Genomic DNA, 23,941 nt, shown 5'->3' with positions numbered 1-23,941 from the left:
GTTGAGAGTCCGCCTACCGATGCAGGGGGACACGGGTTCGTGCCCCGGTCCGGGAAGATCCCACATGCCGCGGAGCGGCTGGGCCCGTGAGCCATGGCCGCTGAGCCTGCGCGTCTGGAGCCTGTGCTCCACAACGGGAGAGGCCACAACAGTGAGAGGCCCGCGTACCGCAAAAAAAAAAAAAGAAGACTGTTAGCAAACACCATAGATGAGGAAAGCACTGCTCTGTAAGATGATGTCTCAGATTATCTTCTTAAATCCTGCACCTCTGCATTTCCTATATGTAGTCATTCCTTCGCTGTGCACTTAGCACATGCTGTATTCCTGATGCCCTCTGAGGCTTTGAGGCTAGTGATGGCTACAGACCTTGCTTTGGATTCTGAGAGCTCACAGTTTGGGGGGTTGGGGTGGGTGGGATGGGGTCCTCATAGGATGAGCTTTTCCTCGAATACACATAACAAACACGGGCACATGCAAACACACAGACAAAGACTTCCTGGCTCAGCTCCCATGGCCCCTCCCCCTGGAGCTTTTCATGGTCCTTTTGGGCAGAATGATAGCTGCTTCCTTTGAGTCTTGGGACCTGTTTGTGACCTCTCAGTATTTTTGTTTCATTTGTATTAGATTCGTCTCCTACACAAGGCTGAGTTCCCCAACAGCATCTCGTTCACTACCATGGTAATAATTATGCAATAGATGCACGTTGACATGAAAGATTTCTTAATGGTTCTGGTGGCGTGGCCTCACCACAGTGGAATGGGGGCCATGCTGGATCCTCCATGGCGTGGCTTCCTCCAATTTGCGTGGGGATCCAGAGTGGATTCACACTCTCCCTGTCGCTGGGCAAGAGCATTTTTAAGGACTTGTGTGGTTTTCACTGAGCTCATACCCCCCACCCCAGCTTTATTCTATTTCCAGTATCATCTACTTGTTTTTAAAGCCTCATGGGTGTTGTGGGCAATTACTACGATCCTTCCATCTTGATTTTTATCCAGTTTACTCCTATGGGAATATAAAAGTGTGTCAGAAACAGTAGGATATACAAATCATTAGCCCTTTTATTATGAACTGTGGATGAACAGTATGTGAACCAGAGAGGAGCTGAACTACAATGGAGCTTTGAGCTTTGCCTTATTCACAGCTCTACTTCCCCAAAACTAGAATAGGCCTCTCTATGTGGGGTTTCTTCCCTGCCATAATTTTGCCTGGTTCCTTACATTTGTGTCCAAAGAGGAGAAGGTTTTGAAATGACTTGCTTACTTTTAACCCCAGCTATAAATTCAGTCTTTGCAGCTTTAGACATTTGTGAAGGGTATAAAGACCTTTGGAGGAGAGTTGAGACTCCAGATTGATTAACAGTTGACATGGTCCAACCACTACTGAAGGTGATTGGGGAGCACCCTGTGCTCAAGCCAGTCGCCCTGACGTACACAGGTCATTAAGAAGCTTGTACTGTAGAAGCCCACTCTGGACTCGAGTCTTTTAAGCCACAGATCACACAAAATACAGGTCTACCTTGAATGGTTTATTTCACTTAAGAAAAGAAAGATGGATGGGTTTGTTCTTTTTGACGGAGAAACAGAACTTTTTCTTTGAGTTTGGGTTGACTGATGGGAGTTCTCAGGCAGTCTGAGCTGCTGTCTTCCCCGTACACCACACCCACAATATAAGGCCTGCAGTTTCTAATTTCAGTTTCTTTAAAAGTAGTGCCTGTGGGCTTCCCTGGTGGCGCAGTGGTTGAGAGTCCGCCCGCCTAGAATCCCGCCCCCCCCCACCCCCGTCTTTGTGAAGTGGAGACCCTCCCCCAGTCTTCTCATGTTTCACCCACATTTAACTTGAAGTACCTGTAGGGTTTTTTCAGTTGAGCCACCTTATAGAGTGTTGCTTGGTTATCAGAGAATCAACAGCTTTCCCCAAACACACACACACTCATTTCATCAATTTTCATAACATGTACTTATATATAATATAAAATCAAGTCCAACTTCCATAAACAGGTTTGAGAATAAAACCAAAGGACTCAGATGGTGTGAGGAGAAAAGCAAAGATGTACAGGAGAAGAACTCTAGTAGCCCTGAGCATTCAAGTCTCTTGGGCAGTAGTCAGTGTGGTTTAAAATTTCTAACTTATTCAGTCCAGAGCCCTAAAAGAGGCTTCTGCTATGAATGGCTACTCTGTATAAGGTAGTAGAGAACTGGGAAGAAAGAGAGCTGGTGTTCAAGCCCTCAAACACAGCTGTGCGGAACAAATAAAAATAATAACAGTGATTAAGTTTTTAACGCTGTGATTTAAGATAAACTTGGGGGGCCCACAGAGGCTACTACTAGAGGTCAGAGTGGTCAGATAAGAAAGAGCCCAGGTAGCTGAGAAAATTTGAGGCTTCCCCCGGGCCTTGAAGAATTACTGATTTTTAAAAAACTTTAGTTTTTAAAAAAATTGTGGTAAAATATACATAATATAAAGCGTACCATTTAAAAGGGTCTAATTCAGTGCCATTAAAGTACATTCACAACCGTCACCATATCCATTTCCAGGACTTTTTTTTTTTTAATCCTCCCAAACAGAAACCCATTAAACAATAACCCTCCATTCCTCCCTAGCCCTTGGTAGCCTCTATCCTACTTTCTGTCTCTATGAATTTGCCTATTCTTGATACCTCATATAAGTGGAATCATACAATATTTATCCTTTTGTGTCTGGCTTATTTCACTTAGCATAATGTTTTCAAAGTTCATCCATATTGTAGCATATGTCAGAATTTCATTCCTTTTTATGGCTGAATAATATTTTGTTTTATGTATATACCACATTTTGTTTATCCACTCATCTGTTGATGGACAACTGGGTTTTTCCACCTTCTGGCTATTGTGAATAATGCAGCTATGAACGTTGGTGTGCAAGTATCTGTTTGCATCCTGATTTCAATTCTTTGGGGTATGGTTGAATTTTACACTAGAAGGAGGTTACAGAGGGTATGTTGGTATTTATCTTGAACTATTGTTAAAATCTTGCATTGTTGACTGTTCATAAGTGCCCTTTTCCTCCCTTATTTGTGCTTCTTGAGAGCAAGGTCTGTTTCCTAGGTCCAGCGCTTAGCAAGGTACCTGGGATAAGTATTTGCTGAATAGGTCCTGGAGTTCCTAGCCCAGAGCCATCGTTCATTATAGTACTTGGTCCCCAGAATGGTGGGTTTTGCCAGCTATCATTTTTTGGGGGGCTCATTAACTAACATGTGTTCAGGAGACAGAAAGCAACTCTTGATATTTTTATTAGCCAAACATAATTAGGGAAGTATATGTTCAAATGCAAAGGGTCCTGATATAGATAAAACCCAATTCAACAAACGTTTGTTGAGAACTTGCTATGTACCAGATATATTTCAAAATGTGTGATTCCAGAGCAATTTCAGAGGTCAGTTGGAATAAATTATTGGTATTGATTTTTTTTTTTTTTTTTCCTGTGGTACGCGGGCCTCTCACTGCTGTGGCCTCTCCCGTCGTGGGGCACAGGCTCCGGACACGCAGGCTCAGCGGCCATGGCTCACGGGCCCAGCCGCTCCGCGGCATGTGGGATCTTCCTGGACTGGGGCACAAACCCGTGTCCCCTGCATCGGCAGGCGGACTCTCAACCACTGCGCCACCAGGGAAGCCCCTCCATAATAGTTTTAATGGATGAAATAAGCCACTCCCTTTTCTTAGTGGAGCAGCAGAACAGACAGTTGTGCTCTTTTGGGGATAGGTCGGAAGACTGTTAACATCTGTTACAGGAGCTGGGTGTTCTGGAACCTGTCCTTCCTCCAATCTTTTATATGTTCAGGGATTGAAGGGAATCTTTTTTATAACTATGCTAGGGAGAAAAGTACAATTTAGGATTCTTACCCTGAGGGCCCTAAGACCTTGCAGTAGGTAGAGAAGGTAATATATAGATGTAGACCACTATGGTACAGCAGTTAGAAGCCAAATGGGTGATGGGGCTGAACATGTTAGAGGGATTTAGTGGGGACAGGTGATCACGACCTGGAGTGGTTAGGGAACAAGAGCCATGAAGACTGGGCTTTCCATATGACAAAGAGGTGAATTGGTGGAGTAGCTGTGTCCTGGGCACATGGGCAGAGAGATGGGCATAGCAAGGACTGAAGAGTGTTTGTAGCATCCTTAGCCTAAGGGTCTGTCTGACTGGAGAGGCAGGTTGGGTCCAGAGGAAACAGCTAGAAATTAATCCCGTGAAAATGCTTTGTAAGCCGCACGTGATGTCAGCGTTAGCTGCTGCTGCCTCTGTTAGGGGTTTTGAGGCTGGGAGTGGGGTTGTTGAAAAAGTGGTGTTTTAGGCTGATGGGTCTCAGGGTTATGAGGTTGGATGATTTGGAGGTGGGGTGAGTGGAGGCTGGAGGCATGGAGGTCTTTCAGGAGAGGATGTTCTCTCCATGACATCGTAAGTGGCTAGTCTGGGGTGGGACAGCAGGAGTGGAAAGGCATACAAGGATGTGTGGCAGAGGTTCTGGGGAAAGACTGCTATGATTTTACTGCCAAGGAGGGCGAAGTCAGGCAGAAATCTGTTTGGGAAATGATGGACCCATTCACATCCATAGGAAGTAAGTCAGGACTGATTGGAGGGAAGATAAGAGATTCTGTTTTTAGAATAATTGTCTCATATTTATTATGTGTTTTCTATGTGTCTGAGCACAATTCTGAGTGCTTTACATAACAGTTTTATGAACAGGTGCTGTTACTTTCAAGATGAGGAAACCGAGGCAGAGATGATTGGTAACTTGCCAAAGGATCACACAGTAAGTGGCAGAGAGAGCCAGGATGCAAATCTGTACAGTCTTATCTCTAGAGATTATCATACTAACTGAAATAAGTCAGAACGAGAAAGATAAATACCATATGATATCACTTATATGTGGAATCTAAAGTATGACACAAATGAACTCATCTACGAAACAGAAACAGACTCACAGGCATAGAGAACAGACTTGTGATTGCCAAGGGGGAAGGGATGGAGTGGGAGTTTGGGATTAGCAGATGCAACCTATTATATATAGGATGGATAAGCAACAAGGTCCTACCATATAGCACAGGAAACTATAATTTCAACACCCTGTGATAAACCATAATGGAAAAGGATATGAGAAAGAATATATATGTGGATACCTGAATCACTTTGCTTATAGCAGAAATTAACGCAACATTGTAAATCAACTATACTTCAATAAAATAAATTCAAAAAAAATTTAGAAACCTCAAAAAAATGAGTCAAGCTCTTACCTCGGATGCTTTATTGCTTCCCTGTAATAGCCAGCATTTATTACAAACTGCAGTGCTGTGTTAAGCTCCTCGCGTGTATTTATCACATTTGATTTGCATTAGGACTCTGTGAAATGAGGGTATTTCTATCATCATTTTCCAGATGTGGAAACTTGGGCACAGAAAGCTCCAGTGGCCTGCCTTAGGTCACACAGCTAAGCCTTGCCTACGTTGGGGTGGCAGGTCTCCGGAAGTCAACGGTATTTATTCAACCAGGTTGTAGTACCTGCATATGCCCTTAAGACCCACTCATGAGAAGATTGAATTGATTGAAATATATTGCAATATAAATTCTTGAGAATTTTTGGATTCAGTTTACTGTCAGTGTCGCTCATATGGACTAGGAAGTACTCTTTTTTTTTTTTGGCCGTGCCACGTGGCTTGTGGGATCTTAGTTCCCCGACCAGCGATTGAACCCAGGCCCACAGCAGGGAAAGCACCAAGTCTTAACCACTGGACTGCCAGGGAATTCCCGGAAGTATTCCTTTTTTAAAGGGGATAAATAATTGCAATAATAGCGTCTCCATTTACCGCTGTGCCCATTTTCAAAATTTAATGCACTGTATGACTTTAAAAATAATCCTAACCACTTCATTCCCACATTCTGGCTCCTCCATTCAGATGCTCAGTCTAGAGGGCACAGAGTCTCGTCCATAGCACTTCTCGTACTGTTGGTGCTCAGTAACTTTTTTTTTTTTTTAACATCTTCATTGGAGTATAATTGCTTTACAACGTTGTGTTAGTTTTTTGCTGTATAACAAAGTGAATCAGCTAAACGTGTACATATATTGGTGGGGGGGGGGGGGGGGCACAAATCCCAGGCACATGAACCATTCCCCCCATGATCCTGCAGAAGTAGCTGAAAGCCCCCCAGGGGGCTCTGTTATCCTGGTGCCCCAGCCCATCTCACGCAGGTCATGTGTGAGTCAACCTTTTGTATTTTTCATGGCACTCTAGCCGCTAATGTGCTCTTCCTCTGGCAGTCTCAGATCTTCCTCTTTTCGTCTCAAATCCTTGCTGTGGGTTCTGTGGCTCCTGCCTACCTGAGGACCAGAGCTTTTCACTGGTTTCCGTGAATCTAATTGACCTCTGGTATCTCACTGTGCATGAGTGTCTCCGTGGTATATATCTCTGGTACATGTCTGTCTTTTCTTTCTCCTCTTCTGATATTGTGAAAATCCAGCCCACTTCTTTTTCTTTAGCCTAAAGCTCAACCTTGTATCTTTGTTTCGTTATTCTGACATTGAACACTGTGTACTTGAAGCTCTGGAGTGTAAGGACTGTGTGTCCCTTTATGGGGATTTTCTCCCAGCACCTAACAATGCTTTTGTAGATCACAGGTAATGAACAGATACTTGCCTTCACGCTACAGATGCATGCGCGCACAAATGAATGAATGAATTGGCTGCTGTGAATTTTCTAAGGTTCAAGTTTCGTATTCAGAGTCTATAGTTTATATCTTTAAACGTTTCCCATGTAGGAAACCTCTCTGGGCATTAGGTTAATCAGGCTGCAACCCAACATAGGCCAGGAAATCTCATGATCTGATCATTAAAATAAGCTTTTCATTTTCTGCCTTATTATTTGAAACTTAGAGATAGTCCTTTTTTGATGACCATCACGATATAAGGAGAATTGCATAGAAATAACTGAATTCACAAAGTTTTAAGAAAAAGCCAAGTTACTCGTGATCATGTACATTTTGCTTAAAGAGTGACAGCCCAGTAGTTTTTCTTTTAATAGTGTAAGATTTTGTTTTTGTTGTCTCTGGACTGGGTGTCAGCATGTCAGTATCATTGCAATGGCCCATGTTCAGAGTGGAAGCTTGACCCTGCCGTGTGTTTAACCCAGCGAAGGCCATGGCATCCAGCAAGTCTTGGCTTGCATACCAAGGGTGACCCTCAGGATTAATTGAGGGTTGCAGAAAATAACTTAATTTTCTAGATGAACTTGAGAAACTTTAAAAAGAACTCTCTGCCCATAAATAGCTGGGCAACTTTGTCCTATTTTTATTGTCGAGTACACAGAAGATGGAAATCAATATTGGAAGAAATCCTTATTTCGCCTAAGAAAAAGATCACATTCAACACGATTTTCGTTTTTCTTGGCAGGCTCTTCTCAACCATCTGTGAGTCCAGGGGAACTGTCTCCACCATCCATCCATCCAGCAAAATCAGAGTTAATTGTCAGTGTCGGCGATGAGATTAGGCTGTTATGCACCGACCCAGGATTTGTCAAGTGGACTTTTGAGACTCTGGGTCAATTGAGAGAGAGAACATACCCAGAATGGATCACCAAGAAAGCAGAGGCCACAAATACAGGCAATTACACCTGCACCAATGAAGGCGGCTTGAGCGGTTCCATTTATGTGTTTGTTAGAGGTAAATGCTCAGCTTTCTTTGATGCTATACTTAGAAAACTTTATATCCTGTCCTTAATTAGGGATGACATATAGATGGCTGAGTCATGGATAAAATATTACTGGCTGGGTCTAGGAAGCATAAGACAAAAATTTTTATTGTTAGTTTCCCCCATCTTTTGATACATAGTGGCTTTGGGTATAACTCCAGCTGAAGGTCTGCAAGGCTGTGATACTCTTCCTAATGAGATTACAATATGGTTTAGCCCATTTGTCCTGGTGATGTGAGTAAACCCTGAGAATAAATTAGGCCCTTTGGGAAGGCGGCATTTTAATGCCTTGAGATTCCAGATACTCCCACTTAGTAAAAACATTTCAGGGAACTAAAGGCCTCTAAAGGCCTAAACAGACCAAAGCTGCAAATGAATTGACCCACTTTTAGGGAGTAAATTCCAGAAAAATAACTCAGTCGGCTAAGCACCCCCTGTCCTTCCTAGGTTCTTAATAGAAGTCAGTTCATTCATTTAAAAAATTGTGACCTCCTAGAAACAAAAGGAAAATGTGATGGTTGGATTTCTGAACCTCATCTCATGTGATGAATGCAGTGATTCATCTGTGTTTGTGCTTTTAATATCCTTGTCCGGAGGAAATTTCCTAGGGGGCTAGGGGCAGGGATAAGGGAGGAGTCTCTTTTTGCTGATGTAAAAACTGAAGCACTTAAAGCTTAGGAGACATACCCACATTATAGGAGGAGAAATAGTTTCAGTTCTAGTCCTGGGTTTGTACCTGGCCTGGGGCTGTCGTTGCAACCTCCTGCATGGTATTGTGGAAGAGGACCGAATAAACTTATCCTAGATTGTGGATCTGAGCCAGCCCTAGAGTCACAGTTCCTCACGGCAACGCTTGGATAAGATTGCCTGCTCTGTCTTCCTTATGTAATTGTTATCAGGGAGACAAAACTGTGCAAATTCTAGTTCTGTCAAGGGTTAGTAAAATTGACTCTCATGTTCTCTGTACAGAAGGTTGCCGTGAAACTGACGCTGCCTCTCCTTATCTTTTAATCTTTTACTCTTTCCTGGGTGGGTCGCTGCAAAGAAAGACGCGCGTTGAAAAGCCACGGCTAGCCTCCGGGTCTGGTTCCATAATCGTTGAGCCAACCATGTTCTGTTCTTTGACATTCAAGAAGGTACTCTGTAATTTCCAGGTGGTAATGAAGTATCATTCTGCTTATTAATAGGATGGGTAGACAGCTGAATAAATAGGGAAACTGCTACATTAGCCAAATCAGTCTCACAGGGCTCACAGATTTTCTTGATGGGGGAAGTCATCCCCAATAACTTAGGACTGTACTTAATTATTACCAATTTAAGATGTTTGGATGCTTAAGTAATTTGTCTCAGACAGCAATGAAGGAAATTGGGGCATTGCTGTAGGAACTATGACTCAAGTGACTGAGAAAGAATAGATGGAAAATTAACCAGCTATAGCCTCGAACCGTATTTCAGCCGTTATGAGATAATTTGTTTGCAGAATAACTTAGGCTGGGAGGTGCATAATTTGTTTTGGAAAACTCTTTGAAAATTGGTCAAAATTCTATGATAAGTATATTTCAATCATGTCATTGATTTTTGTGGAACACCGGATTTACAGATGGAAAGGACAATTAAAAAACATCTTAAGTGTAATCTGTTGGCCCAACCCTGTATCCGTATTGTCTTTACACAGTAGAGGCGGCAGCTTGTTGTGTATACAGAATGAGGTTTGTATTTGCACATACGAGATCTCAGTCGACCGGAAGCTTTCCCAGTCCATGCCTGGTGTCCTGGCGTAATTATTAAAGAGTACCCCTTTCAGTCACAAGTATCCTGGTTTGGGCGATCAAGTATTTGCCATAGCATTTCTGAAACTCATAAGCTTCCCGTTTGCCTATCAATTTATTTGATTTCTAGAAGTTCTATTTATACATACCTTTCAAGGAATATGAATAGAGTGAGGCCCACATGTTATTTATACTGTGTGGCCTCCTGATGGTTTTCTAGATTCTATTCAGAAGCTGGAGGATCCTGGAGACTGGGAACTCTGGAAAGAGGCCCATGCAGAGGGGTTAGGGTTTTGTAGGAATGAAAACACTAAAGGACAATTTTATGGTGATTCAGTTTTGTTCATTTTCAGTCTTAATTGTACTCTATTGTTACTTATAAGCTGATTGAAATTTATCTTAATGAAGAAAGAATTGTGTGGAAAGTCCCTGTGCTCAGGGTGTTCACCTGGTGGTTCTCAGGAACTTTCTGAAACCCGTGTTGTTACAAACAATGGAGATGCTGGTAATTCTCTCACTTTATAAGGAAAAACATCTGGACCCCTCCAGCTCATTCTCCACATTGATGTACTCTGCACTGTTACTACTGATTATCATCCAGGTTTCAGGCTGACCCATGGGATTCCCATATTCCTTTCTTCTTAGCACATCTTGAGTACTGATAACATGGGTTAGTCCCCTTTTTAAACATTTCTTATTTTTTTCCCTTTCGTCTCATTGAATACCCTCACATGACTCCTAGATCGTGGTCATTTTGCCTCCCTCTAAACCTCTATGTTCTTCTTTTTTTTTTTTTTTTTGCGGTAGGCGGGCCTCTCACTGCTGCCGCCTCTCCCGCTGCGGAGCACAGGCTCCAGACGCGCGGGCTCAGCGGCCGTGGCTCACGGGCCCAGCCGCTCCGTGGCACATGGGATCCTCCTGGATCGGGGCACGAACCCGCATCCCCTGCATCGGCAGGCGGACTCCCAACCACTGCGCCACCACCAGGGAAGCCCTGTATTCTTCTTTTAATTCATAGACTCTTTCCCATGCTTCTCCCTTAGTCTTGGAGGCGTAGAGTACATATTTGACTTTGAAGTCAAGCACACTTGGGGACAAATGAGGCAAGTTATTGTATCACCAGAGGGAAATTATTTCACCTTTCTGAACTAAATAGGTCTTCTTGCTTGTTAAATAGATTTAAAAAAACCCCCAAAACATATGATTAATTCGGAAACTGGTACAACATGGAAGTATATTTGGACACTTTTCAAAAAAATGATAAAGGCTCACACAAAGGTAGAAGTTGTGTCAATTAGATAAGATCAAAACAAATTACAGATTGGACAGGTGGGAAAGTCCTGAACAAGGTATAATTCCACTTTTTCCCACCCTATTAGATACCATCAGGCTGGCTTATTCTTGGCCCAGTTTCTTTGGAGTGTTACCTGCTGTAGAAACAAAGTAACTATTACAATAAAATATTCCCAGAGCTTTAAGAGTTCAAATTGTGGTATCAGTCAGACCTGGCTTTGAGTTCTATCTTGCCATTTCTGGGCTGTGTCACTTAAGGAGAGTTACTGTTTTTGAGACCAGTTTATCGATAAAATGGTGATAATGATAGCACCTGTCGTATAGGGGTGTATTGAGGATTAAATGAGAGTGAGAAGTGTGTAATGGTCCAGGCTTAGTGCCTGACACATGGAAGGTGTTTACTAAGTGTTAACTCTTCCTTATTAGTATGACTCGGATAAATTCTACTTCTGTTTGCAAAGAATAAAGTCAGCAGCCCTTTGGGCCACTAGGGATTGTTGTTATAAGCGGCAATAGTTTAGATTTTTATAAAATGTTTTCAGTGTCTGTGACCAGCCATTCAAACTACTGATTGTTGATATGCTGTAGATCCTGAGAAGCTTTTCCTGGTTGAGCTTCCCTTGTACGGGAAGGAAGGCAACGACACGCTGGTCCGCTGTCCTCTGACAGACCCAGAGGTGACCAATTACTCCCTCACGGGGTGCGAGGGGAAACCTCTTCCCAAGGACTTGACGTTTGTCGCTGACCCCAAGGCCGGCATCACGATCAGAAACGTGAAGCGCGAGTATCATCGGCTCTGTCTACACTGCTCGGCGAACCAGAAGGGCAAGTCCGTGCTGTCGAAGAAATTCACCCTGAAAGTGAGGGCAGGTACGGGCCCTTGTTTGCTTTCTTCTGGGAGTCGGAGCATCCTTTGATCTAAAAGAAGACTTCTCTCTTCTCACTGGTCCAACTCAGTATGTCACTCAGGTAGCTTCTTGGATCGTTTCGCCCGGGCTCAAAATAATGCCGGATGCTTGTGAATACTTTATTTCACAGCCTCCATCCCATGTGTTGGGTCCATGACCACCTCCAGCTGGGTGTGTCTACCAGGGATGGGCATTCAGATGGTCCTGAGGACAGTCGTTAAACCTACTGACATCAGGACATCCCAAAGTTTCATAATTGCACAAACTGTTCCTTCCCAGAGAAACTCATTGGGAAGCCTTAGGTACACTGAAAAGATTAGCATACAGGTTATTCACTCCTTGATTTACTATTGATCTATGAATTGATTCCTCCTCAGCTATTTAATTTTAATACCTTCTCAAACTATTCACAGTCTGAGGAGGAAAGTACCAGCTGACTTTTGGACCTTGTTCTTAATGTGGCATTATGTAGAATATTTTGATAGCTGGAAGATACCCAGATTTTTGTATTTCAGAGATCATCTAACTCAACACCAGTTGGCATTTAGCTATTGAGTAGTTTTTATTAAGGCTTTTGAAAAAGGATGCTCTTTGGAATTAAGGAAAGTTTGATTATTTAAAACCTGTGATTTTAAGAAGTAAGACGTTATTTTTATAGCGCGTGGGAAAGATGCCTGTTTGGTTAAAAGAAGATAATTAGTTGTTGGTCACATTCTCATGAAACCAGCAAGTCAAATAAAAATAAATGCAGCTTCACTGTGCCAGGGCTTCTACCTATTTCAAAATAGCACTGCTCCGGATTATTATAATCTCAAAGTAGATAGTCTATCTTTTTCACTCGGTGTTAATGAAGTTACTTGAGGGATGTACAATTTAATTGCTGATGTCTTCAAACATACGAGTAATACAGATCGGTTAGTACCATACTTTATATCTTATTTAAAAGACCACAAAGTGAGCTGGGCACAGCTGAGGAAAAATGGTAAGTTAAAACATTATGCTATACTACAGCCAGTTATTTGAGGGCCACGTTTCGTTTTATTCTAGCCATCAGAGCTGTGCCTGTTGTGTCTGTGTCCAAAGCCAGCTATCTTCTCAGGGAAGGGGAAGAATTTGCAGTGATGTGCTTGATAAAAGACGTGTCTAGCTCTGTGGACTCAATGTGGATAAGGGAAAACAGCCAGGTGAGTGGATTGTTTTCTCCGTTAGCCTCAATGTATCATTCTCTCCGTGTGGGAGAGTTGAAGGTTTTTCTTTAAAAGAGTATTTTTTTAAAAAATTATTTTCCTGAAGTAGAGTTGATTTACAATGTTGTGTTAATTTCTGCTGTACAGCAAAGTGATTCAGTTACACATACATATACATTCTTTTACATATTCTAGAAAAGTCTTTTAATTGTCCTGGGGATGGCTCAGCTGGTATGTCTCTCTGGAGTGTGTACAGATGATGTGTATTTACCCCTTTCATTGCACCATATGTAGATGTGTACATTCATTATGAGTAAAAAAGAAATGTCATTTTGTAAATTTATTTTGAGCAAGTCGTAGAGAAAACTTCAGACTTGTTATTACTCCATGCTGTTTCTTTGAATGACTTTTGTGGGGGAAAAAAAATTAATGTTTCAGTGAGTAACTACCTTGATTTTTAAAGCTACTATGGCAACTATTCAGGCCAGATTATTTAAAATATTGGGGAAAGTTGCCAGTTTTTTTCCTTCCATATTAAAAACATAAATCAATGGTCTCAGACGTTAGCCAAGAAGCCCTTCCCTCTGCCGCAGAGAGGCCTGTCCATTTGAGAGATTTCTTTTTGTATGGATCTGATTTCCTCCTTTGAGGCTGCTTACCCGAGATCAGGTTGCTAATGGTTTTCTATTTGTTTTAGTCGCTATTAATAAAATGGTTGTCATCAATCTGAAACATTTGGACATGTTTAGGTTATCATTCATTTAACAAATGCATATTGAATGTCTACTGTATGTCAGATACCGTGTTAGGCATATCTTAAAATTAAATAAATTTTAGCCAGTTATATTTGAAGGTTTTTCTCCCTCTCTAATACTCATATTAATAACAAGGTCTTTAAAATATCCGGTTTCCCTGATATTTTAGCCTTAAGATTCCCATTGACTGAGTTTTTTGTTTTTTTTTTAAAGACACCAACTGTACTTGAACACTTGTTACTTTTTAAAAATTATTTATTTATTTATTTATTTTTGGCTGCGTTGGGTCTTCGTTTCTGCGCGAGGGCTTTCTCCAGTTGTGGCAAGCGGGGGCCACTCTTCATCGCGGTGCGCGGGCCTCTCACTGTCGCGGCCTCTCTTGTTGCGGAGCACAGGCTCCAGACGCGCAGGCTCAGTAGTTGTGGCTCACGGGCCTAGTTGCTCCGTGGCATGTGGGATCTTCCCAGACCAGGGCTCGAACCGGTGTCCCCTGCATTGGCAGGCAGATTCTCAACCACTGCGCCACCAGGGAAGCCCGTGACTGAGTTTTTAATAATTTTTGTTTGAATGATCTTGGCCAACTAGTTAATTTGCTATCATGGTAGTTTTTCTTGAGTACACATATGCGTATTACATTGGAAGAAAGGAAATACTGTCTTTTCATCCTCCTCTTCCTCTTCTTCCGCCTCATGCTCTGTATTCAACATTGGCAGTTTCATGCCTGTTTAGAGAATCCTTTGCTAAACAAGTAACTATGGTGATTAGCATAATGCAAACCATTATGATGGCGTTCATGTAGACCTGTGATGGATACCTTGCTAAGTGAAGCCTGCCATTAACAGGAGAAGGGAACCAGTGGGTCAGAGAAACAAGTTCTATCATAAAACCAATAGCTTACATATGAATTTTTGACTAACCTTATAGAACACAGTCCCATATTAATTGCCTTTCTATGATCCTTGATTTCAGATGAGAGAACAATTTACGGTGTGTGTAACTGAGCCTCTACATAACTTGAAAATTAGCCTTTTTGAGATGAGAATTAAATTGCCCCAGGCAGTTTTGTTCTGAATCACTTTTTCCCAGGAGTCCTGCATGCCATTCCCAATTAATCCACTGGCGCTGGTAGATAAGCCTGCAGTGTTGGGAACTCTTTGGGGAAATCCCAGTGAGCACCTCCAAGGGTTAAGGAAAAGCAAATCACATGCAAACAATATGTAATGTGTAACTTGCAGATGGGGCTCATGGCTGTATGCCAGGGTTCATCCATGAATCTTATTGATATCCTTTGGCTTAATTTGGAATACCTAGCACTGTTATGACACTATCAAATTCTTTTAAAAATCCATAGTATTTGATCTGGATCATTTAGAAAGTTTAATTCACAATGAAATTTAGGGTAAAACAACTCTTGTAGTATTTTTGCAACTGTTTGTTTTAAAACGTAAGAGAGTCTTGGAGTTTATTCAACACTGTGAATCTTGGTTAGCTTTTCTAAGGCTTCTAAACCCTCATATTTTTGCTTGCTTTTATTATGATCTTTGACAGTATCCTAAATTATGGCCTTCGGGTTTGGGTGCTGATGATGTATCAATTATTAACAAACTATTCCTTCTAGCACCAACGTATTCATTGTCTTGTTTAGCTCCCTAAACAGGGACTCCTGGGCTCTTGCAGGAACTAGAAGGAAGATACCGGGAATCTAGAATATAGTCTGTGACCTGTCCATTGTCACTCTGCCTTTGCCGAGGAGAAGTCTGTATGATGGACTGGAAGAGGCCAGAGAAAAATGTCACTTCCCCTTTGTCTCTTCTTAACAATTACTCTTAGGCAGGAAAATGTCAGCTTTCTGCCAATTATTAGAAGAATCTCTTAGAAGGGATTATCTTCAAGTCGACATAGTGCTCCAAACCGGAAAGGCCTTTAAAGACCTTTATTCTCTCATTGCCTTTTAGAAACAAAAGCTGAGACCATAGTGGCATCCTTGACTTGGCCAAGATCTCACAGTTAGTTAAACAAGCAGGTTTCTCTTCTTTTTAATTCCAAAACATTCAACTTTGGCTGTCAGCTTTTATGTATGCTTATTTTAGTGAAAAAAATTTCCAAAAATATAATAACATGAGAAAAAAAGAGAAATAGCTATAATTCTACCACCGTACATTAGCAGCGCTGTGGAGTAGAAATAGAATGTGAGCCTCCTATGTAATTTAAAATTTTCTAGTAGGCACATGACAGAGTAAAAAAATGTAAAATTGATTTTAATATATTTTATTTAACCCAATATATCCAAAATATTTTATCATATAATTAACTTGCTTTGGCTATTCGGGGTCTTTTCTGTTTCCATACAAATTGTGAAATTTTTTGTTCTGTGAAAAATGCCAGTGGTAGTTTGATAGGGATTGCATTGAATCTGTAGATTGCTTTGGGTAGTACAGTCATTTTCACAGTGTTGATTCTTCCAATCCAAGAACGTGGTATATCTCTCCATCTATTTGTATCATCTTTAATTTCTTTCATCAGTGTCTTATAATTTTCTGCATACAGGTCTTTTGTCTCCTTAGGTAGGTTCATTCCTAGATATTTTATTCTTTTTGTTGCAGTGGTAAATGGGAGTGTTTTCTTAATTTCACTTTCACATTTTTCATCATTAATGTATAGGAATGCTAGAGATTTCTGTGCATTAATTTTGTATCCTGCTACTTTACCAAATTCATAACATAAAAATTATTGATGGGATATTTTACACTACTTTTTTCATATTAAGTCTTTAAAATCTGGGACATATTTTATATTTGCAACACAACTCAATTTGGACCTACTACATTTCAAGTGCTCAGTAGTCTCGAGTGGTTAGTCCTTACAAATGCTATATTGCCCACATTTTTTTTTCATGTTTATTTTCTCTCTCCCCTCATGCATATGTATTAACACATGGTTGCTGTCTTAAGGTACACTCATGCTTTTTACATAAAAGAAGCATTTTTCTTATTTTCACATATTCATAATTTTGATACCTGGTATGCATTTAGGTCATCTGCAGTTTTTCACCACAGTAAATATCTTGGACCTTTTGTTTTCCATTGAGTTGCTTCCTTGAGATAAATTTGCTGGAGTTGCTCAGTGGTCTGAACGTGCTTCCAAGTTGCTTTCCAGAAGGACGGTTCGGATGTACAGTACTGTCAGAATGGTCTAATGCTAATAGGTTCACCATAGCCTGGCCAGGGAATCACCCTTGATCTTGTTCCATGTCAATATCAGCTCCTGTTTAGTTTCTTTTTTAGTTGCTTCCCTCCCCCCATCCTAATAGGAATGTGTTCATGTTACAGAAAATTTGGAAGATGCAGAAAGCTCTATGCTATTCCTTTTAATCTTTTCAGAGAGTGGTTATAGTTTATATTATGGTTGTTTCCCCATGACGTTTTCCATACAAGAAATCTCTCCATGTCTTATCTGCAGATAAATATTAACGGTGGCATGGTGATATCACAAGAGTAAATGCACAACCTTTTCTCTTCAGCTCATGTGTAAATAATTTGGGATTTTGTCTTATATGTCTTATATACTTTGGAACTCCCTTTAATACTTGCCAAAATTCTGCTGGGTAAGAACTATAGGATGAATTTTCGAGTTAGTCTTAGACACTGTAAGTCTATTTTTATTCATGAAAATAATATAAATGTTAATAAAATAGAACGATTGTTACTAGTGATGTGTTTTCTTTCAACCAGTGGGATGTAGAATAGAAAAAATATATATATAACAGGAAGTATTGATAGGATATAAATATGCTGACTTTTAAAATATCAGTGTCCTGTATTATTTCTTATATAAGAACTTTTAAAATTTGGCACTGTTAAAAACTATTTAGCACTGCAGAGAATTTGGAATTACGTATGCTGTGGTTATTAAGAAATGAATTTTCATTTTTTACAATCATTAGTAATAACTATCTTTCAATATAATCCTGTAATATGAAGTGTTCCAATGACAGACTTGTCATGATGTTTTATTATACTTACTTAAGTAGTGTATAATGAATGCTAATACGGAGAAGTTAATTGCTGCTATTTTTAATTTATCTAGGAAAGATCCTGAATATAAATTTTATGGTAATCTTTGATTTTTTTTCCCCTCTCCTTCTGAAACCAGCAGACTAAAGAACAGGTGAAGCGGAATAGCTGGCATCAGGGTGACTTCAATTTTCTTCGTCAGGAGAGATTGACTATCAGCTCAGCAAGAGTTAATGATTCTGGCGTGTTCATGTGTTACGCCAATAATACTTTTGGATCAGCAAGTGTCACAACAACCTTAGAAGTAGTAGGTAAATATCTCTGGGAATGGATAAATTACTGGCATAGTGAATGAAGAAATTACTAGATAGTTTCCTTTTTACGTTAATGGAATGTTGAACAGATTCTTAGGGTTTTCATTATTACTGAATGAATATATGAAAGAAAATGATCTTTGTAGCCTCTTCCAACTAGAGCACAAAAGCAAATTCTACCAATTTAATAGAGGCAAGTGGAAAGTTGTAACTGTGAAGCTGTTTGAACATGTCATTCTCTGCTTACCTCCCCTACCTCAACAAATAAAATGTAGGTTGAGCCTTTCCAGAAACTCTAGTCCTTGCTGAATGACTTGACTTTGGAAATGGATGGAGACTTTTCTCTGTGGAGGAAGACATATGCTTAGAGTTTAATATATTTCTCTGAATCTTTTGTTGAGGTTCCTCAGCCTTTTGGTTTATCGTTTCATGATTCATGGGCTCTTGTCACCCTTTGTAGCAGGAAGGACTGAATTGGCTTCGCCTCCTCAGTACACCCCTGACCTCACCCTGTCCTCCAGCCTTACAGGCTGTAGCATAAACCTTCAGGAAGGCAGCCCACCAGGCATGGGTCATTGATTCTACAGAGCATAAACTGAAACATAGTAACCTGTGCCCTAACCCCATCATATCTGGCATACACAACTGGTTTAGTCTTCCGTGCTTTAGATCTTACTGAATATTTATTTCCCAAGCATCTACTTAATGAGATCAGAGTGTGGTATTTTGAATTACTGAAAATAATAATAATTTTAAAATTACTTTGTTTACACTTTTCTTGTCTTTTTAGTACTGTTTGCATTTAATCTATTTTCTTGTCTTTTTAATGCAACCATATTCTCAGCGCTTGACTTTAAGTACTTGTAGGGTGGTGAAATTCATCATGAGCAATAATAAAATGATGTGATATTTGTTTTCATTTCTCTCCTTTCCCCCATATTTCTTCAATAATTTATGTACCAATGTTAGAGGTCTGCGATTTATGCCACAATAATCTCATACGATTTTGGCGTTTCTGCCCATGTTGTAATGGAAAGTATCTCACCAGACTGAACGTGAAAAAGACACTTTACTTGCAATTACAGAGCCAGCCCAGAGAAAGGGTACTACTCTGTCCCTAAACATGATTGTGAACCATTTATTAATTTGAATAAAAGGCTATGCTTTTAAAATATTAAACTCCATAAGTGCTAATTTGCTAAGTTGATTAGGGAGCATGTTGATATATCAGCTTCAGCTCCAGAAAGCAATTAGTAAGGATGTTTGGAGCTTACTATTGTATGTAATCAGATTTTTAAAATCCATTCATCAATTTCCAAGAATATAACTGTATAACTGGAAAGACTTGAGGCTGTGAAACCTGAATCTGGCTTTGTACTATTTCAGGAGTGGGTTGGGTTGGGATGGGACGAGATGGGACGAACAGTAAGAGACAAAGAGAAAAGTAATTTCTTTAGGGGCTGGGAGTAGGATTTGGACACAGTGTGGAGTGGCGCAAAAAAGGCTTCCGGGTGGCCCCAACCTGGTTTTGAGTTGGAGCTCTGCCACTTAACTTTCAAATGCACCCCACTTTAACTCTGCCTGCATTTTCTCTTCCAAGAAACATAGCCTCTAACTCCCAAGGCTGTGGAGGGAGAAAGGCCATATATTTTGCAGATGTGCCTGGCACAGTGTTTGCCCCTGATTAAATGTTAATGTCTCGTCAATTTCTTAAATCATCCTCTGTAACAAACCCAGGTGGGGTTCTTTGAGTCTAATAATTCTTACACTTCATGAATTTGAAGCTGTGTCCTATTATAGGACATAAAACTATATTGAGCAAACTGGACTATAGAAAACTCAGGATAACTTTAGTATTTTGTACATGATGATAGGGAGAGAAATCAGTGGAAATATCGTTGTCTGTGGTGTTTGAATATTTTGCATTGTGTGATATCTTTGAATTTATGACCTTGAGTACCTGAAAATTTAATGTAACATTCAGACAAAACATTTATTTCCTCAAAATTAATCTAAATTAGCTTAAAGAATGGCAGGGGTGTACCATTTATGATTCAGGTATTAGAACAAAGTGGTGTTTTAATTTCATTTGGATGATTTTTGATTTTCACCTGAAAAATATTTTTTCCATTGATACAAAGGACAGTTTGACTCCATTTTTAAATTCTGAATCTGTAGAAAACTAAAGGAGAGTCAAATACTCTCACGTCAACCTCATGGGGGCTAACAATATATTTAACCAAACAGTGCCAAAGACAATGGCACTGTTTGGTTAAATGACAATATAAAATGTTGTAATTAATTTTCAAATTTTGAAAAATAAATAGAAGATTAAAACTCTTCCATAATTCCACTAACTTGATATAAGCTTTTTTAGGATTTGGTATATGGTTATATTTTTATATGCAACAGGATTTTAATTATACATACAATTTTATGTTCTCTCTCTTTCTCACTTAAAGTATGTGGAGACTCTAGGCTGTGCAACAGTAAAGAGACCAGCCTTGGCTTCTTACAGACCTGTATTCACATGTAGGCTCTGCTTTGGGTAGCCAGCTATATGGCTTTCCAGGACTTGATTTCTTTTTCATCTATAATTAGGGGTTACAAGCGTTCTCTTTCAGTATTGTTATAAGTTAAATGTTTGTCATAATTATTAAATAAAGTGTATGCTAAAGAACTTAAGGCAGTTCTTGACACATAGTAAGCATTCCATAAATGGAGGCTATAAATATGATATTGGCAATTATTTTATGATGGTCTTTTTCAAGCTCTTCCTTGTATTGTTATTATTATTATTATATAATAATTTTTAAGGGCTGCTTTATTTACTTAGCCAGTTCTCTATTTTCTCATTTTTAAAATTATTATGACTAGTGTAAATAGCACTTCTTTTTGCACGTGGCCATCTACCTCACTAAGAAGAGTTCTCTGGATTAAATTGAAAAATAGATAATTTTTAAAAATCTATATTGCTAAATGCTTTCCACAAGAGTTGTGCCCATTTACAAAGTGTAATTCAGTGTGCTACTTTAATTACACTTGCAAAATTATTGAGTTTATTTCAGATTAGTTTTGCTGTTTTTCCATAGAGTGGATATACATTATTTTTTAACAGCTTTACTGAGGTTTTGCTACTTTTAATATGTGAAAAGGAATGCCTTATTTAAATTAGTAGTTTATTTTTCCTTCTATAATTTTATGTCCTCTTTTTCCTGTTACCTTAATTAATTTTCCTATATATAGATACTTTTTGAAAATGTTTATATATTTAGATTTGTCTTTTATGATTTTTATTTCTTTGGTTGCTTCTAAAAAGCCTAGAAAACTCCCCTCGCCCTCCCCTCCACAAAATTTTGATAGAAGTAAATTCCGTTGTTTAGTTAAAAATATGGTTTAATTATTAAAATGCTGTCCTTGATTCATTTGTGGTATATGATATGATAAGAAGATCCAAGTTTATTTTTCTCTAAATACTAAATGACATTCTTGCAACATTTTTATTAGATATCGGGGCTCTCTTCCCCTTCTTGATTTATGACATCTTCTTATCACATATACAATTATATTGGATCTGGGTATGGGCTAACTATTTAGTCCAAATACTTTTTAGCCTAATAAACATCAGGACTGGTAGTTCGAGAAGACTTATAAGATGGTGATAGATCTTTAACAGACTTGCTTAAGAGACAGAGATAAGAGAATAAACATTTCCAACGTGTGTCCTTTCTCACTTTATGACCGTGATTCTCCAAGAGCAAAGTAAAATGTAATATGGCTAAGTCAAAATTCTTGTCATTGCCAGTTAATACTGGAAATCAGTCAATATCTTTATAGTCCAAAGGTGAAGTTTTTGTTATTTGTCAAGATTTGGGGGATAACGGTTTCTTTCTGTCTCATTCTGCTGTGATTAGATAAAGGATTCATCAATATCTTCCCTATGATGAATACAACAGTATTTGTAAACGATGGCGAGAATGTGGATCTGGTTGTTGAGTATGAGGCATATCCCAAACCTGAACACCGACAGTGGATATATATGAACAGAACTTCCACTGACAAGTGGGAAGATTACCCCAAGTCTGACAATGAAAGTAACATCAGGTAAGAAAAGGGCCTTGTTTGGGGAATTACACGTTCCCCCCACCCCGTCCCCTTGGCTTACCGGATCCTGTTTCTGTGACCCGTCAATGTATGAGAGGACAGCTGATACGGAAGGAAGTTTGGGGCTGCTTCCTGAGTCGTCATCATTTCATTTTGCTGTGTGTTTAGAGCACACAGAAAAGTCCATGCATCAGTTTTCTTGTTTGTAAATTGGAGGATAGTTCTCTCCTAGAGTTCTGAGGATAGTTCAAAGCAGTGACTAGCATATACTAGGGACACATTAAATAATTCTCTTCAGAGAAAGAGAAATGTTAGTGCCTTTAATCATTTTTTTTAAGACTGTAAGAAAACTAAGAATCATTAAGCATCTTTGGGCCAGGCAGTGAACCCAAGTTTCTTTTACATCAGACCTCTCTCTCTCTTTTTTTTAAAAAAATTTTTACTTACTTACTTACTTATTTATTTGTGGCTGTGTCGGGTCTTTGTTGCTGCGCGCGGGCTGTCTCTAGTTACGGTGAGCAGGGGCTACTTTTTGTTGCGGTGCATGGGCTTCTCATTGTCGTGGCTTCTCTTGTTGAGGAGCATGGGCTCTAGGCGCACGGGCTTCAGCAGTTGTGTCACATGGGCTCCGTAGTTGTGTCTCGCGGGCTGTAGAGCGCAGGCTACAGTAGTTGTGGTGCACGGGCTTAGTTGCTCTGTGGCATGTGGGATCTTCCTGGACCAGGGCTCGAACCCGTGTCTCCTGCATTGGCAGGCGGATTCTTAACTACTGCGCCACCAGGGAAGCCCCAGACCTCTCATTTGATCCTCAAAACACTTATAATAAAAATAGTAGCAATAGTGACATTTCATGTAAGCTGTGTGTGCTTTTTTCCTGCCATGTGCTGTTCAAAGTCCCTCATGTATATCAACTCAAAAATTTTGGTCCTCACAAATCCGATGAGCAGGCACTCTTACTTCCCTTCTTTCTATAAAAGAGGAATCTGAGACCTAGATGGGTTAATTTGACCAAGAGCCCACAGCTGTTAAGAGGTAGGTGCCTAGATAGAGTTAGTATTTTTTCCTAGTCAGGAGCTCTTGGCTGTTGTAAGAGTGTGGATCAGAAAGGATGCTGTCCTGGGCCTCGGTCTAAGGGTTGGAGGGAAGAGCATGGATTGGGAGGTGTCCAGGCTTCCTCCTTACAGGTGATCGAAGGGCTAGGAAAGAGGCAGGAGCTGAAGATGCTCTCAGGAGTCTGGTTGTGGCAGCCAGGTTGGATGGTAAGAGGCAATATTATTTGAGGGGGAGGGGAGAGGGAGGGGAGAGGGAGGGGGCAAAGGCAATGAGCTCGGCTTGGGGTTTGTTGAATTTGAGGTTGACTGTGGGATCTTGAGCGGGGATGTTCAGGTAGAGTGTATCGTAGGTCGGGTTCAGCTGGATGCGGCGCCTGCGGGAGGGATTCACAGGCAAGGTCTTCATTAAAGCAGAGAGAGACCTGGCGGGGAGTTGGGGGGAACAGGGTAGAGAGGGGAAAGGAGAGAAGAAAGGGTGTGGGTGAGCCACAGTCCAGTCCCAGGGACACTCTGGACTGGGGGGGGTAGAATGTGAGCATAGGTCTGTAGAGGAAGGAAGGCATAGGACAGGGAGGTCTGGACTAGAGGTCAGGATTTGTGAGCAGACAGTAAGTAGTTCAGGGGAGCATGGATTGCCTGGGGAGCACGTGCAGTGTGAGAGGAGAGACTGAACCAGCCACCACGTGTCGAGTCGGTTGTGGGGGTCAAGGGGCGCCCAGGGTGCTCCGTCCATGCTGGAGCCCGTGTCAGTAACGCCCCCGATGGTGGTACCGTGTGCTCAGTTATCACAGCCATCTACGATGTCCTTGCTGTGAAACAGAAGGTCGAAAA

At 40.5% G+C, this 23,941-nt stretch overlaps 1 protein-coding gene across 2 annotated transcripts in view; it reads left to right on the top strand.

Moving 5' to 3' along the window:
* Positions 1 to 23,941, top strand: part of KIT (KIT proto-oncogene, receptor tyrosine kinase) — an 82,226-nt gene that overhangs the window by 28,109 nt on the left and 30,176 nt on the right. For both annotated transcript variants that reach the window (XM_024746705.1, XM_024746704.1), the window contains exons 2-6: positions 7,418 to 7,687; positions 11,366 to 11,647; positions 12,733 to 12,869; positions 17,783 to 17,951; positions 21,869 to 22,058. In XM_024746705.1, the coding sequence (XP_024602473.1) occupies positions 7,418 to 7,687; positions 11,366 to 11,647; positions 12,733 to 12,869; positions 17,783 to 17,951; positions 21,869 to 22,058 (1,048 nt within the window). The remainder of the gene's footprint in view (positions 1 to 7,417; positions 7,688 to 11,365; positions 11,648 to 12,732; positions 12,870 to 17,782; positions 17,952 to 21,868; positions 22,059 to 23,941) is intronic.

The sequence above is a fragment of the Neophocaena asiaeorientalis genome, unplaced genomic scaffold (genome assembly GCF_003031525.2).
Source record: "Neophocaena asiaeorientalis asiaeorientalis breed wild unplaced genomic scaffold, Neophocaena_asiaeorientalis_V1.1 scaffold19, whole genome shotgun sequence".
Taxonomy (NCBI): Eukaryota; Metazoa; Chordata; class Mammalia; order Artiodactyla; family Phocoenidae; genus Neophocaena; species Neophocaena asiaeorientalis.
This window is presented reverse-complemented; position numbering and strand designations above follow the sequence as displayed.